At 39.2% G+C, this 12500-nt stretch overlaps 2 protein-coding genes across 5 annotated transcripts in view; one reads left to right on the top strand and one right to left on the bottom strand.

The window, feature by feature from the left end:
* LOC113818651 (ribosome assembly protein METTL17, mitochondrial) overlaps positions 1-3722 on the top strand; it is a 13898-nt gene extending 10176 nt beyond the window's left edge. Inside the window, exon 6 of the mRNA XM_027370839.2 lies at positions 2296-3722. Within this exon, the coding sequence (XP_027226640.1) occupies positions 2296-3127 (832 nt within the window). The 3' untranslated portion in view covers positions 3128-3722. The remainder of the gene's footprint in view (positions 1-2295) is intronic.
* A 2652-nt stretch (positions 3723-6374) lies between these two features.
* The window catches only part of LOC113818650 (venom dipeptidyl peptidase 4), a 136586-nt gene continuing 130460 nt past the window's right edge, over positions 6375-12500 (bottom strand). For all 4 annotated transcript variants that reach the window (XM_070137372.1, XM_070137371.1, XM_070137374.1 and 1 more), the window contains exons 5-18: positions 12261-12335; positions 12021-12073; positions 11648-11865; positions 11300-11469; positions 10919-11104; positions 10434-10613; positions 10064-10167; positions 9775-9898; positions 9343-9486; positions 9069-9217; positions 8637-8831; positions 8292-8452; positions 7949-8160; positions 6375-7735 (exon numbers count right to left, since the gene is read on the bottom strand). In XM_070137372.1, the coding sequence (XP_069993473.1) occupies positions 7640-7735; positions 7949-8160; positions 8292-8452; positions 8637-8831; positions 9069-9217; positions 9343-9486; positions 9775-9898; positions 10064-10167; positions 10434-10613; positions 10919-11104; positions 11300-11469; positions 11648-11865; positions 12021-12073; positions 12261-12335 (2067 nt within the window). In that variant the 3' untranslated portion in view covers positions 6375-7639. The remainder of the gene's footprint in view (positions 7736-7948; positions 8161-8291; positions 8453-8636; positions 8832-9068; positions 9218-9342; positions 9487-9774; positions 9899-10063; positions 10168-10433; positions 10614-10918; positions 11105-11299; positions 11470-11647; positions 11866-12020; positions 12074-12260; positions 12336-12500) is intronic.

The raw sequence follows: 12500 nt of genomic DNA, 5'->3' as shown, positions 1-12500 counted from the left end.
TATCAAGAAAATATTATGAGTTTTTTCACAAGGTTTTACTCTGATAGTGAATGCTGTCTACCAAAGTGCCTCTCTTCCAAATGTTAGTGCATATCACTTTGCTAGGCTTAAAGCAGTCCATTATATCACATAGAGCACATAGTGGCTCACATAGGGGTTACTTGTATTATATATATATTATATGTTGCTAGCCTGTTGTTTGGTCTTTTGTAATGAGACAGAATGATAGATTAAGTTAGATGCTAAGGGAAATAAACCCATTTGAATATGGTGTCTCACTGCTTGTACAGGAACCAAAATCTAGGCTAACTTTACAACTATGTTTGATTCAGGTTTCATGATGAGTGTCTCTTGAGAACCAGAAAGTGAAAAAAAGCTGTCAATCTTTAAACCACTTATCCCAATGTGAAATTACTTGATTTGTGATCTAGCCAGACTAATAAGATATATAGAAAATACGAATGAAAAAAAAATGGTATAAATGCTTTGTATTATGTCAATAAGCTTCCTCTGTGCTGAAGCTGGTCACCAGCTAAGCCAAATGCTGGTTGTTTAATTTCATTCCACCACTACAAGGTAGCCTAGTAGGTGGGAGACATGGTATGTCAAGGGAGAAAATTTAAAAAGAACCATTTTTATATCAGAACTTCTTTATACCATTTTGTATACATAAAATGACCCAAGAACCCTTGACTGCATGTCTTTTTGTTTGAATGGAAGAAGTTACAATCACAGTTGTCACTTATTTACATGAGCTATACACATTCAGGAGTGAGGCAAGGCTGTGCCAACTCTTTTCAACACTTGCATAGACTGGATATTGGGCAGAGCCACTATTCAAAGTCATTGTGGAGCAACACTGGGCAATATCAAGGTTACAGACCTTGACTTCGCTGACGATGTTGCTGTTCTGTCTGAGTCTTTGGAAACCTTAGTGGTGGCTCTGGATGCATTTAGCAATGAAGCAGAACCCTTGGGTCTAGAGGTCTCCTGGACCAAGACCAAGATCCAGGACTTTGGGGACTTGCTAGGAGAACTTGTTCAGTCAGTACGTGCTTGCGGTGAGGACACTGAAGTCCCAGAGAGCTTTACGTACCTTGGTACCAGGAAGTCAGCTGATGGATTGGCCTGGCAGCAGGGGTCATGAACTCTCTCAACAAGAGTATTTGGAGATGTCAATACCTGTGCAGAAGGACCAAGCTATGGGTTTTCAGTGCCATATTAATGCCAGTTTTGCTATACGGTAGTGAAACCTGGACATTATCCTGTGCCTTGGAGGCTCGTCTTAAAGCCTTTTGTAATAGGTCCTTGCGCTGGATCATGGGGTACTGTTGGCGGGACCATGTGTCCATCCAATGGTTGCACCGTGAGACTGGCACAGGACCTGTTATCTGCACAATCCGGGATCGGCAACTCAGGCTATATGGCCACCTGGCTCGCTTTCCTCAGGATGATCCTGCCCATCAGGTCGTCTCTGTTCGAGGCAATGCTGGGTGGAGAAGGCCTGTGGGACGATCTAGGAAGTCGTGGCTTGGGCAGATTGACCAAACCTGTTGTGAAGAACTCGAGATGGGCCGAGTCCCTGCCTGGCGTCTTGCCATGTATATGTGGAAACGAAGGGTGGATGTGGTTATGCGTCCCCGTCGGTGTTAGCCCCTTGATGATGATGATGATGATACACATGGCCCTTTGGTTCCAGCCTTGTGTAAGGCCAAGAATGTGATCCATTAGGTGAAGGAGGTAAACAAAGAGATCCTTTTTATGAACATATCTTTTCAAGATGCTTGTCCTGATACACTACATTATATAACACTGTAGATATGACAACATATTCATGTTTTCAGATTGATTGGACACTTTATATGCTCAAGAAAAGGTCCATTTATTTTATATTTTTATTTTTTCAAGACACGTTTATTCTCCATAAAAACTTAATGGAAAAACTGGAATTCCAATGTTCCCATATTCTTCAGGAAAATACTCTCACTGATTAAAATCTCATGCCTGTGTAGAGTATTCTAGGGTTCCTTTCTGATTTGTTTGATGTAGAATTTAATGCTTTGGCAACAGGTGTGTATGCCAGGGTGGGCTGCATGTTGAGAAACATATTCTGTTGCTAGCCATTGTGCTAGATACCTCAGCAAAATACTGCTTGTATCATACCCATTTGTTTGCAAATTCTTTTGCTTTTCTCTTTTTCTTTAGTTTATTTTACATGTGCTTTGAGTACAAAAGAGACTAATTTTAAATGTGAAATATATATATTTCATCTCTTTTTTCCTTCTTCCTTGATAGGGCGGTGGACAACATTTGGCCTGGAAATTGTAAAGAGGCAGTGTGCATTGACTCCAGTTCCGAAATGAATGACATGGCTGACAGGCTTCTTAGAGGAGGTGACCCAGAGAAGCCACTGCAAACAAGACCAGGAGGAACATTTTTCAAGCAGTTTTTACCCATGTCCAGTACCTTGAAGTATGATATTGTGGTTTCTTCTCGGTCCCTGTTTGAGCTGCCTGACATGGCTTCAAGACTAAGAACAATAGATATACTTTGGCGAAAAACATCAAAATACCTGGTGCTGGTAGAGGCAGGGACTAATGCTGGGTACAGACTGATTCAGGAAGCACGAGATTATGCATTAAAGGTGGGTCATCAGTCGGAAGAAGAAAGAGATCATTTGGAGGGACATGTTTTCTCTCCTTGTCCACACGACATGTTCTGTCCAAGATTTTTTGATGGCTCTAATACCCCTTGTAATTTTCAAGTATCTTACAGACCATTTAGATTTGGTAAATATAGTGATACAAGCAAGGACCTGTTTAGTTATGTAGTACTTAAGAAAGGAAAGAGAAATGATGTAGGTGACAATGTAGCCTGGCCTCGCATTGTGCGTGCCCCATTATGCCGTGCAAGACATGTTGTATGTCGTACTTGTACAAAGTATGGCACACTCCAAGAACTTACAGTAACAAAAAAGAGACATGGCAAAGAATGTTACCAAATAAGTAAAAATTCAGACTGGGGTGACATGTTTCCAGTTGAGTTACGAGACACATCAAATTCAGAAAGTGATTCTAGTGAACCTGCTCATCCTGAAAATGATCTCATCAGCTATAATACTGCATGATATGGTTAGCACTTTCTTACTATATTTGCGTAAGTACATATCGCTCCCTTTACTTCTGTTTCGTTTAGAATTATTTGTTATTTATTTTTATATATACTTTTATTGCAGATCTGTTTATCATTTAAGAAGTGCTAAGAAGGGAGATATTCAGATGAAGTGTTATACGTAAAGACGTCACATGAAAAGGAGAATTCATGAAATTCATTTGTTTACAGTGACACCTGTACAGCTTCATTTTGGTTAACCAGAGATTCTTATTTCCTAATAAATGCTTTGCAAGTCTGCAGATAGTACATTTATCCCTGGTGTCCTGGATGACATCCCACCTTAACCCATAGTACTTGCCAGGAGGGGAACTTGAATATCTTTATGAATTTTAGCTTCTCCCTCAACATTATGGGGCCAACAACACTCTATTCATTATGAAAACTGATGCTGTTTTTTGAGTTAATGAGATAGATGATAAAGAATTTCTTGCTGTGGCAGTGAATCTGGTTTTATAAATGAGGTGCAGTATTATAGGTGTAGTAACTTGTAATTATATGTATATATGTAAGTATGCTAATTGTACAAAAATATATATATAAAGCAAAAAGCCAGATATGTTTTCTTATAACTGATTGTATTATTCTACACTTCAGGAAAGACCCCTTGTGATTGGAAATGAGATATCTTTTGTTGATTGATTAATAAGGTAAAATAGATAATAACAAATTATCTTTTTTATTATTATTATTTTTCCCGAACTCCCCAATACCTTGCTCTCTATTGTATGGTCTTATCTTCTCCCCCTTTCCTTTTCCTTCTCTTCATCCCCTTCTCCTGTCCACTTCCAAACATGTGAGAGCCGTGCTGAAAGGAACAAAGATTGTCTTTGTGGTATTCCTCCCAGAACCATGGGCACAGTATTCCCTTAGTTAATAGCCCATCCCTTATCCCTTATGACAACCCAGAGGAGGGGTAGACTGTTTCCTTTCCCCACTTATTTCAGGTTCACTATGGCTAATAATGATTTTTTACCTTTTTCAGGGACAGAAAGGCTTGCACCTTTCATTGGTTTCCCGACCACTGCCTCTCCTTTGACCATGGCTCTGACCACAGTTACTAATACTCCCTCCTCGATGTTTACTTAAAACTATCCATTCTGAACCATCTACCCAGGTCATTACTCAACCTTGAGAATGCACTCCTTTCTCTCTCCCAACATCTTCCACTCCATCTTCTACTGTACAGTCTTCTTTATTGTCTACCCCCTTCCCCCCTTATTACTAGTCTTCATCCTTATTGTCCTCCCCACAGTACTACCTCACTCCACACTACCCCCATCTTTCTCATGCCTTTGTCCTTCTACTGCTTCCACCTCTGCAAACGTTTTGAGTACCCTTTTTGGCCCAGCCAAGTGGGATCGATTCTTGTGATTCCCCCAACAGCCCTTATTCTGACAATACCTGTCTCCAAAAACAAGTAGGCAAAGTTTCCTATTGCAGTCTTTCCGATTGTTCACGATTTGTCAGTTACATCTGAGTCATAAGCTCATGCACTATCTGACCACTGACTGATCGTCCTATTTACAACAAGGACTGGTCAGACTGTAAGAATGACCTGCTTTCCTGCCTTGTTGATTATGATGCAGTGGCAGTACAGTGCTACACTTTTTCCCCCAGCGGCTAATGTAAATCCTTCAGTATTGCTAAGATTAGGTTCCATAGACATGAGCTCCCCCATGAAGTTTATATTGGATGAGTGTCCTACTTTGTCAGACCATATCAACCCCTTCCTCATTAGTGTCAGAAATGTTGGCGTTTTGGCCACCCAGCCAAACACTGTAACTCCACTGTAACTCGAATCGGAGAAAGCAGTTCTCAGATTCAAACTAGGCCTCACTCTACATGAGGCCAGACAGGAAGCACAGCTCTCTCCTCCATTCAAATTCCTTTTCCAATCTAAATCAAGATACTCCAATCTCTACCACATCCCTGATGCCTACCCCTCTTCCTCCTCACTTTATCTGTCACATGAGGCAACCTAATCATTCCACTGCATCTTCTACCATATTCTTACCTACACTGAGACCTCTATCCCCTTTTCTTCTACTCACAAGAAAACTTTTGTTTCTCAGACCACCCAACTCCCCTACAGAATCTTTTAAGACCAAAAGGTTTTGGTCTTAAAAGATTCTAAACATGACCCAAGAAAACGCTCCTCATCAAAGTACTTGCTGATATCTGTTTTCCTCCTCCTAAAGTTCCCATTACCCCTCTTCCTCTCACTCTCCCCCAAAACACTCTATCTCCTTCTCCATGTGCACCATTCCGTCGTCCACCATTATCTTAATCACTTCCACCTGTATGCTCACTTGACTCCCTTATGTCACAATAGTGTCCGGATCCATCTTATCCTGACGTGCTTCCTGATACTTTTACTACTGTTCCCTTATCTCCTTCCTTAGATTCTTCTCTTATTTCCCCAACACCCATCTCAACCTGTATTACCCGTTGATTGTTTCATAATGGTCTTTTCCTTAAACAGTGTTCCTCTTTCTTCCTCGGCCACAGATACTCCCCATTTCATGCAGTCACCCTACACACTTAACCCTTTCCTCTATTACTACTCATTTGCTCCCTCTCTTTATCCTTTTCACTACCATACTATCCTATCAGTATCTAACCTTTGACATTTAACACATTTCATCCGAATCATTAACTTATGTTTACCCTTTTCGCCACAATACTTTACTATAGTGTTATATTACTTTTTATGTCTTGCACATTTATTTGTTTTAACCATAAAACGTTTTTTAAATTATTTAATAAAGTTGCACATATCTCTCTGAACAAGCAACATGATGAGAAGAGGATGAAATTTAACCTTCCTTTGATTTACATAGAGTTGATAGATAGATATAATGTAGTTAATTTGTTTAGCAGTTTTTTCTTTATGTGAAAATATGCTAGTATATATCTATTTCCTTCATATTCAAACTACATTCAAGTGTTGGCTTTTGTTAAAGCTATCTTACATATCTGATGCTTTCTTTCATTCTCCCTTTTTTACTTGGTAAACAGTTTTATTTAATTTTACAAATGTTGATATGCTATGCAAAATATAAATATCTTACATTTCAATTACAAGACTCGTGACAATAGAAATATTTCTGTAAAGAGAGGATACATTTACATTTTATTTACCATTTCATGGTTTATCAATACAGTAACAAACATAGAGGAACAGGGAATGAAATACAGGATTTTTAAAAAGTATTTATTTCTCTCGAGCCTGTATATAAGTCACACGTCTAATTTAATCAATCCCAGTACAGTAAGGTCACAAATGTAATAATGGTTGTCATTTGCCCAAATTTATTATTATCACTGATGAATGTTTTGAGGTAATGATGAAAATATAAATCCAAAGAACTCTGGAATGTTCTGTACATCATTAAAAAATGGAGATAATATATTTCTTCAGGCATATACCAGTAAATTACTATACACTGTACAAATCTGCTAGTTGCCTATTACAACTTTTTTTTTATATAAATATATATATATATATATATATATATATATATATATATATATATATATATATATATATATATATATATTATCATATTGAATATGTATATATATATCATATTGAATATGTATATATATGTATATATATATATCATATTGAATATGTATATATATATCATATTGAATATGTATATATATATCATATTGAATATATATATATGTATATATATATTACATTGAATATAAATATGTATATATGTATATATATATATATCATAATGAATGTATGTGTATAAATATATTATATTAAATATATTTATGTATATATATATTATACTGAATATATATATTGAAAATATGTATGTATATACATATATATGTGTAAATATATATATATATATATATATATATATATATATATATATATATATATATATATATATATATATATATATTATAATTATATATTATAATTATATATTATATATATATGTGTATATACATACTTACATATACATATATATATGTATATATATATATCTATACCAATATTGTCCTTTTTTAAATCCCTCTAGTATCTGCATACTATAAAATCTGAATTTGTATCATCATTATGCTGCCTATGTAAATGCTACTATTAGAAAGCTCTATTCATTCTCGATAATTTGGAATGATATATCTTGGAATGCAGTCATTTTCCCTATAAAAAAAAGTTTTGAAGTCATTATTAAATTTCATAATAATAACCTCATTTTGCCCTTTACAAATGAAGAGAAAGAAAGACGTACTTTTTAAAGTACAGTATATCACTAACAGTGTCAAAGCTCTTCACACACAAGAGACAGGGAAACACTGTTCTAAATATTTTATATAAATGTATTTTCAGTGAGCAATAGAAAAAGATACCCATTTGTGAAAACTAACAAAATATATGGCTTTTTTACGGAATATGAAAGAAATTATTACACAGACATCATTTTTAAAGAAGTGATGATTATGCCTTGTTGAAGCAGTCATTCAGGAAGTCTTCCATGCTGTGGTAATGATGCCTCTTGACTCCTGCCAGACCATGGTTCTCGTCAGGGTAGCTCTGTAAAAGTGATGTTTTTATGTTTTTTTTTAAAGCACTGATACTGAATAGATAATGCATGTCATCTTGTAATATATGTCATTAGGTGAATGGAAAACTGGAAGATAATTTTATTGCAGATTGTGTTTAAAGAAATTATCTTCCATTTTCACCAAAGAATGTAAAATATGTGTGCAACTAAATATTGTACTGCATTTTGATCCCATGCCTTACCTGTGATCTGAACAGAATGTCATTTACTTCTAATGCTCGGGATAACATCATAGACTGTTGGTAATGCACATTGTCATCAGCAGTACCGTGTATAAGGAAGAATTCTTTATTTCTGAAGTTTGTAACATTTCTGGTTATGTCTGAGGCGTCATAAGCACGCAGGTTATCATCAGGCGTAGGGAGACCCATATACCTTTCAGTGTATACGGTATCTGAAAATTAGAAATTAAATGGTTAGGCTAAATACAATTTCATGTATTTGAATTACTATCTTCGGGAAAGTCATGTTATATAAAAACAGTGGCTGACTTGGGATGGATGTGTGAGTAGGAAGGCAGCTTACCATAATAGATCCAGGAAGTCACAGGTGCAACTGATATACCACACTTAAAGACATTGTTTACATCCTTTGATAAGGCAGCAGCAGTTACATAACCGCCGTAGGACCATCCCCAAATGGCCGTTCGGGAAGAATCAATGAATGGGAAGGACTTCTGCAGAGCTCTGTCAAGGGAGGTAAATAAAATTAAGAAAGGTATTCTTCAGACTACACCACATAGCAAACTAAAATCTGTCACTGACTTTGAATAGCTTTACTAATATTTAGTCAAGTTGCTGGTTAATGTTCCACTGAACTGGGTTTTTTATCATTACTTCAGTTTTGAACTGCATGACTAAAAATACTTACGATGTCACTGCAATCTGGTCATCAACCTCAGCTGTTCCAAGGCCATAGTACAGAGAATGGAGTAGCTTATCGCCAGAGTAGCCTGAGCCGCGACCATCAATGGAAGCATAGATGATTCCTCGCTCGGAGGCCAAGTAGTCACCCCAGTCAATTCGGAATCGATCACTGACAAGCTGGGATCCTGGGCCTCCATATCTGAAGATGGGAAATTGATATGAGTAACCTTATTTGAAGACTAGGGTCCATGCTGTTTGTACTGGGAAGTAGGGATATATGAATACCTTGAATATTTAATGACATATGACTTTCCTTGATGCCATTCTTTACAGATTTGTTTCCACAGAGTTCAGTAGTAATCTTGCATTTACAATCCACTGAAGACTGTGATCAGCAAGATGAAAATTAAACTGTACAGTGGACAAAGAAACTTACACATAAACCAGCATAGGGTAGCTCTGGAACCGTGTTGGGTTGTAATCCGGAGGAAGTTTCATAGAGACCTGAGCCTTGAATCCTCCTGCAACGTCAATTTCCAAGCGCTTCTCCAGGGGCAAGGAACGGTCAAGGAGCCGCTCACGAACCTGGATTTTGAAGAGGTAATGTCAACTTTTGTTTCCCTTTCATGGTAAATCAAATAAATCTATGATCATCTTCATTTTCGTGTAGGTAGAAAATAATACTTATTAAAGAGATACAAAATACCAACCTCTTGGTTATCCTCAATAAGCCTGAGCCTTGAGTGGTCAGATGCACGATGCAGAGTGACTTGGGGAATACCTGGTCCTCCACATGTCAACACATAATAAGTACCGTCTTTGCTCATCTCTGCGCTGTTGTAATTACAGTCCTCCTGGAATTTTATTAAAAAAAAAATGTAATGCTCATCTCAAGTTTTACTGAAGGAGCTTGAAGAAAATTAGTTATTCATTACAGCTGATAGTATGTTTCATTCCTCTGCATATAGTATCTTAAATAAACGGCAAGAATTTGATGTGTTTGTCTGAAATTACAATTCATAGTCTACAGATGTTAGAAATATTACTTATTTATTTATTTCCTGAAAGAGTAAGGAACACTTTGTTTCTAATTTGTGCCTCCTATATGTCAGCAAATTCAGTGACAAAAACTGAAAACTCACATTAAAATCATTCTTGAAGCCACAGGTGATGCAGTAAGCCTGTTTCGGTTGAGGTGATGACAAGTCGCCAACATAATAAATGTGACGCTGTCCTGGTCTTCCTGATGGGGCAGCTGTGAAGTACCTGAAGACAGACAAAAATATATACAATAATTTAATATCTCGGGAAGTGTGGAAGGCTCTATTTTTAGTAATTCGTGCTCCAAAAGTACAAGACTTTGTTTATGAAAATAATTATTAGTGGAATTAGTCCATATAACTTCACACATTTCAGAAATGGTCTACTTACACAATATGGTTCTTGCGGTCCCATGAAAGAATGTCTACAACCTCGTAAGTGCCAGTGGTCAGTGGAGTTAAGGTCTTATCCGATGATCGTCGGAAATTAATGTGCTGGAAAAGATTATTGAGTGTTTTTTATAGACTGTTGGTAGCATTCAGTGAAATGGTCTTGTGCTGTCTAAACATGATCACATTCAAAATATGATTATACCTCAGCCTAAACTAAGTTAATTATGGCTTCTTAAAGGTTTTGCAATATAAGATTCGCACAGGTGTATGGTGAATAGCATGAGCGCCTTTTCCAACATCATTATGCACCTGCCCAAATCACCAAATCACACACATGGATTAATTCCTCTTGCTGTTTCAACACTCACCTTGAAGTGTCCCCTGTCGCCCTGGAACGTGGGTAGAATAATCAGGTAAGTGTCGCCGTTGGCCTCGTCGAACATGGGAGGAGTATAGAGGTCGTTCCATGCCTTGTCCGGAGACTCGTGGACGAGGTCGTCCGAGCACACGCCCGACTCAGCCTGGCAGATGCTCAGGATGTTCACATTCTGCAAGGAGAAGCCTCGTGGTAGTCGGGTGATGGAAGTGACCGTGGGAATGTATTGAAGAGAATGTCATTTGATGCATGTGTGTGTGTGTGTGTGTGTGTGTGTGTGTGTGTGTGTGTGTGTGTGTGTGTGTGCGTGTGCGTGTGCGTGTGCGTGTGCGTGTGCGTGTGCGTGTGCGTGTGCGTGTGCGTGTGCGTGTGCGTGTGCGTGTGCGTGTGCGTGTGCGTGTGCGTGTGTGTATGTGTATGTGTGTGTGTGTGTTTACGCGCGCGCGTGCGCGTGCATGTAATTTTAATTCGCCTTACCTGATGTCTGTTCATCCAGTTGACAGACACGAAGTCGGGCGAGGCCCAGCCCACCGTGGTGAAGTAATGGTCCACGTTCGACAGGGTTGCAGGCGGAGGCAAGCGCGTTACTGTGTCGCTGCTTCCACTGATGAGCTTGGCGAGGTCCACCACCCACAGGTCGACCACGGGGTTGAATCGACCGGGCTGTTCGGAGAAGTAATAGAAACTATTTTAGCGCCTCCTCGTGGACTCGTCGGTCCTCTTGCCGATATACAACTCTAGCTCTTGGTCAGCGAACAGCCGTCCAACAACCCCAACCATGCGGCCATCGAATTTTCTTGCCGGCTGACATTTCATAAGCACACAATCTGTGCCGAAAAAACGCAAACTCTCCCTCACCTTTGGGTATTTAATGGACTGCTGGATGGGGTACTGGAACGAGAGGTCTCCAGGACGACCGTAGAGAGGGAAGTTCATGGTGTCGACGCGGGAGTCGTTGAAGGTGGCGAAGGCGAGTCGCAGGCCGTTGGGGCCGAACCACAGCGCGGAGTTGGAGCTCAGGATTTCCTCTGGCGGGGGAACGGCGCGGGTTAGAGAAGCAAAAATATCGGCTGATAAACTAAGTTTCAGTATAAAGTCGTATGCATACTTATGCGCTTGGATCATTACCATATGTTGGATTGCATATTTAGTGAAGAGTGGAATGAAGAAATAAATAACAAAATATGTAGTTTCCCGCAAACGCACCTTCATACACCCAGTCGGGGATGCCGTTAAAGATGCTACCGATCTGGCCAGTATCAGTCAGCCTGTACATGGTGGCCAAGTCGGGGCCAGTGGTGTAGTAAAGGTCATTGTGAGACACGAAGGCGAGGGCGTCGTCAGTGGGCGCCCAGGTGGCATATAGAAGCGGCGGCTGGTCATTCCTGGACCGAACCCGCTGGGGCGCCAGAGGGATGGACTCCCTGGGAAAAGAGAAAGAAAAAAAAAATTAATATTTCTACTAAGAATAACCAGATTGGCCTACTAATTAAGACACGTTAGAATTGCTGGATTAATCACGCACAAGTGTGTATTTACGTAAATTTATTCCCGGAGTTGTACGCTTGTGGTAACTCACCCGGTCTCAAGGTTAAGAATGGTGTGGCGGGCGAGGTAGGAGTAACGGAACAGCTGGAAGGCAATAAAATAAATTATGCGGATGAAAGCAACTGGTAGCGCTACTCTGTTATCTCTTTTGCAAATTGGCACTGATATTAAGTAAGGAATTTCCATTCATTTATTGCAATTAATTCTTTCCAAGGTACGCCACGTCTATGAAGCCAAATGGTACAAGTACATTATATTTCCTCGGGCTTACCTTCTGCACATCATGGACAACCAAAAGGAATTTCCTGCTTGGGGACAGACTGTACTTGAAGGGACGCCACTCCGCCTGCAAAGAGGGACGCCTTTGAGTACAAGGAATTTGCAGAATCCCTCTCTCTCTCTCAATTCCCTTCTCTCCCAACTCACACTCACTTACTCACTCACTCACTCACTCACTCACTCACTCACTCACTCACTCTCTCTCCCCCTTCTCTCTCTCTCTCTCCCCCTT

This window comes from Penaeus vannamei, chromosome 23 (genome assembly GCF_042767895.1).
Source record: "Penaeus vannamei isolate JL-2024 chromosome 23, ASM4276789v1, whole genome shotgun sequence".
NCBI classification, from domain to species: Eukaryota; Metazoa; Arthropoda; class Malacostraca; order Decapoda; family Penaeidae; genus Penaeus; species Penaeus vannamei.
The sequence above is the reverse complement of the archived record's forward strand: the minus strand, read 5'-3'. Positions and strand labels throughout refer to the sequence as shown.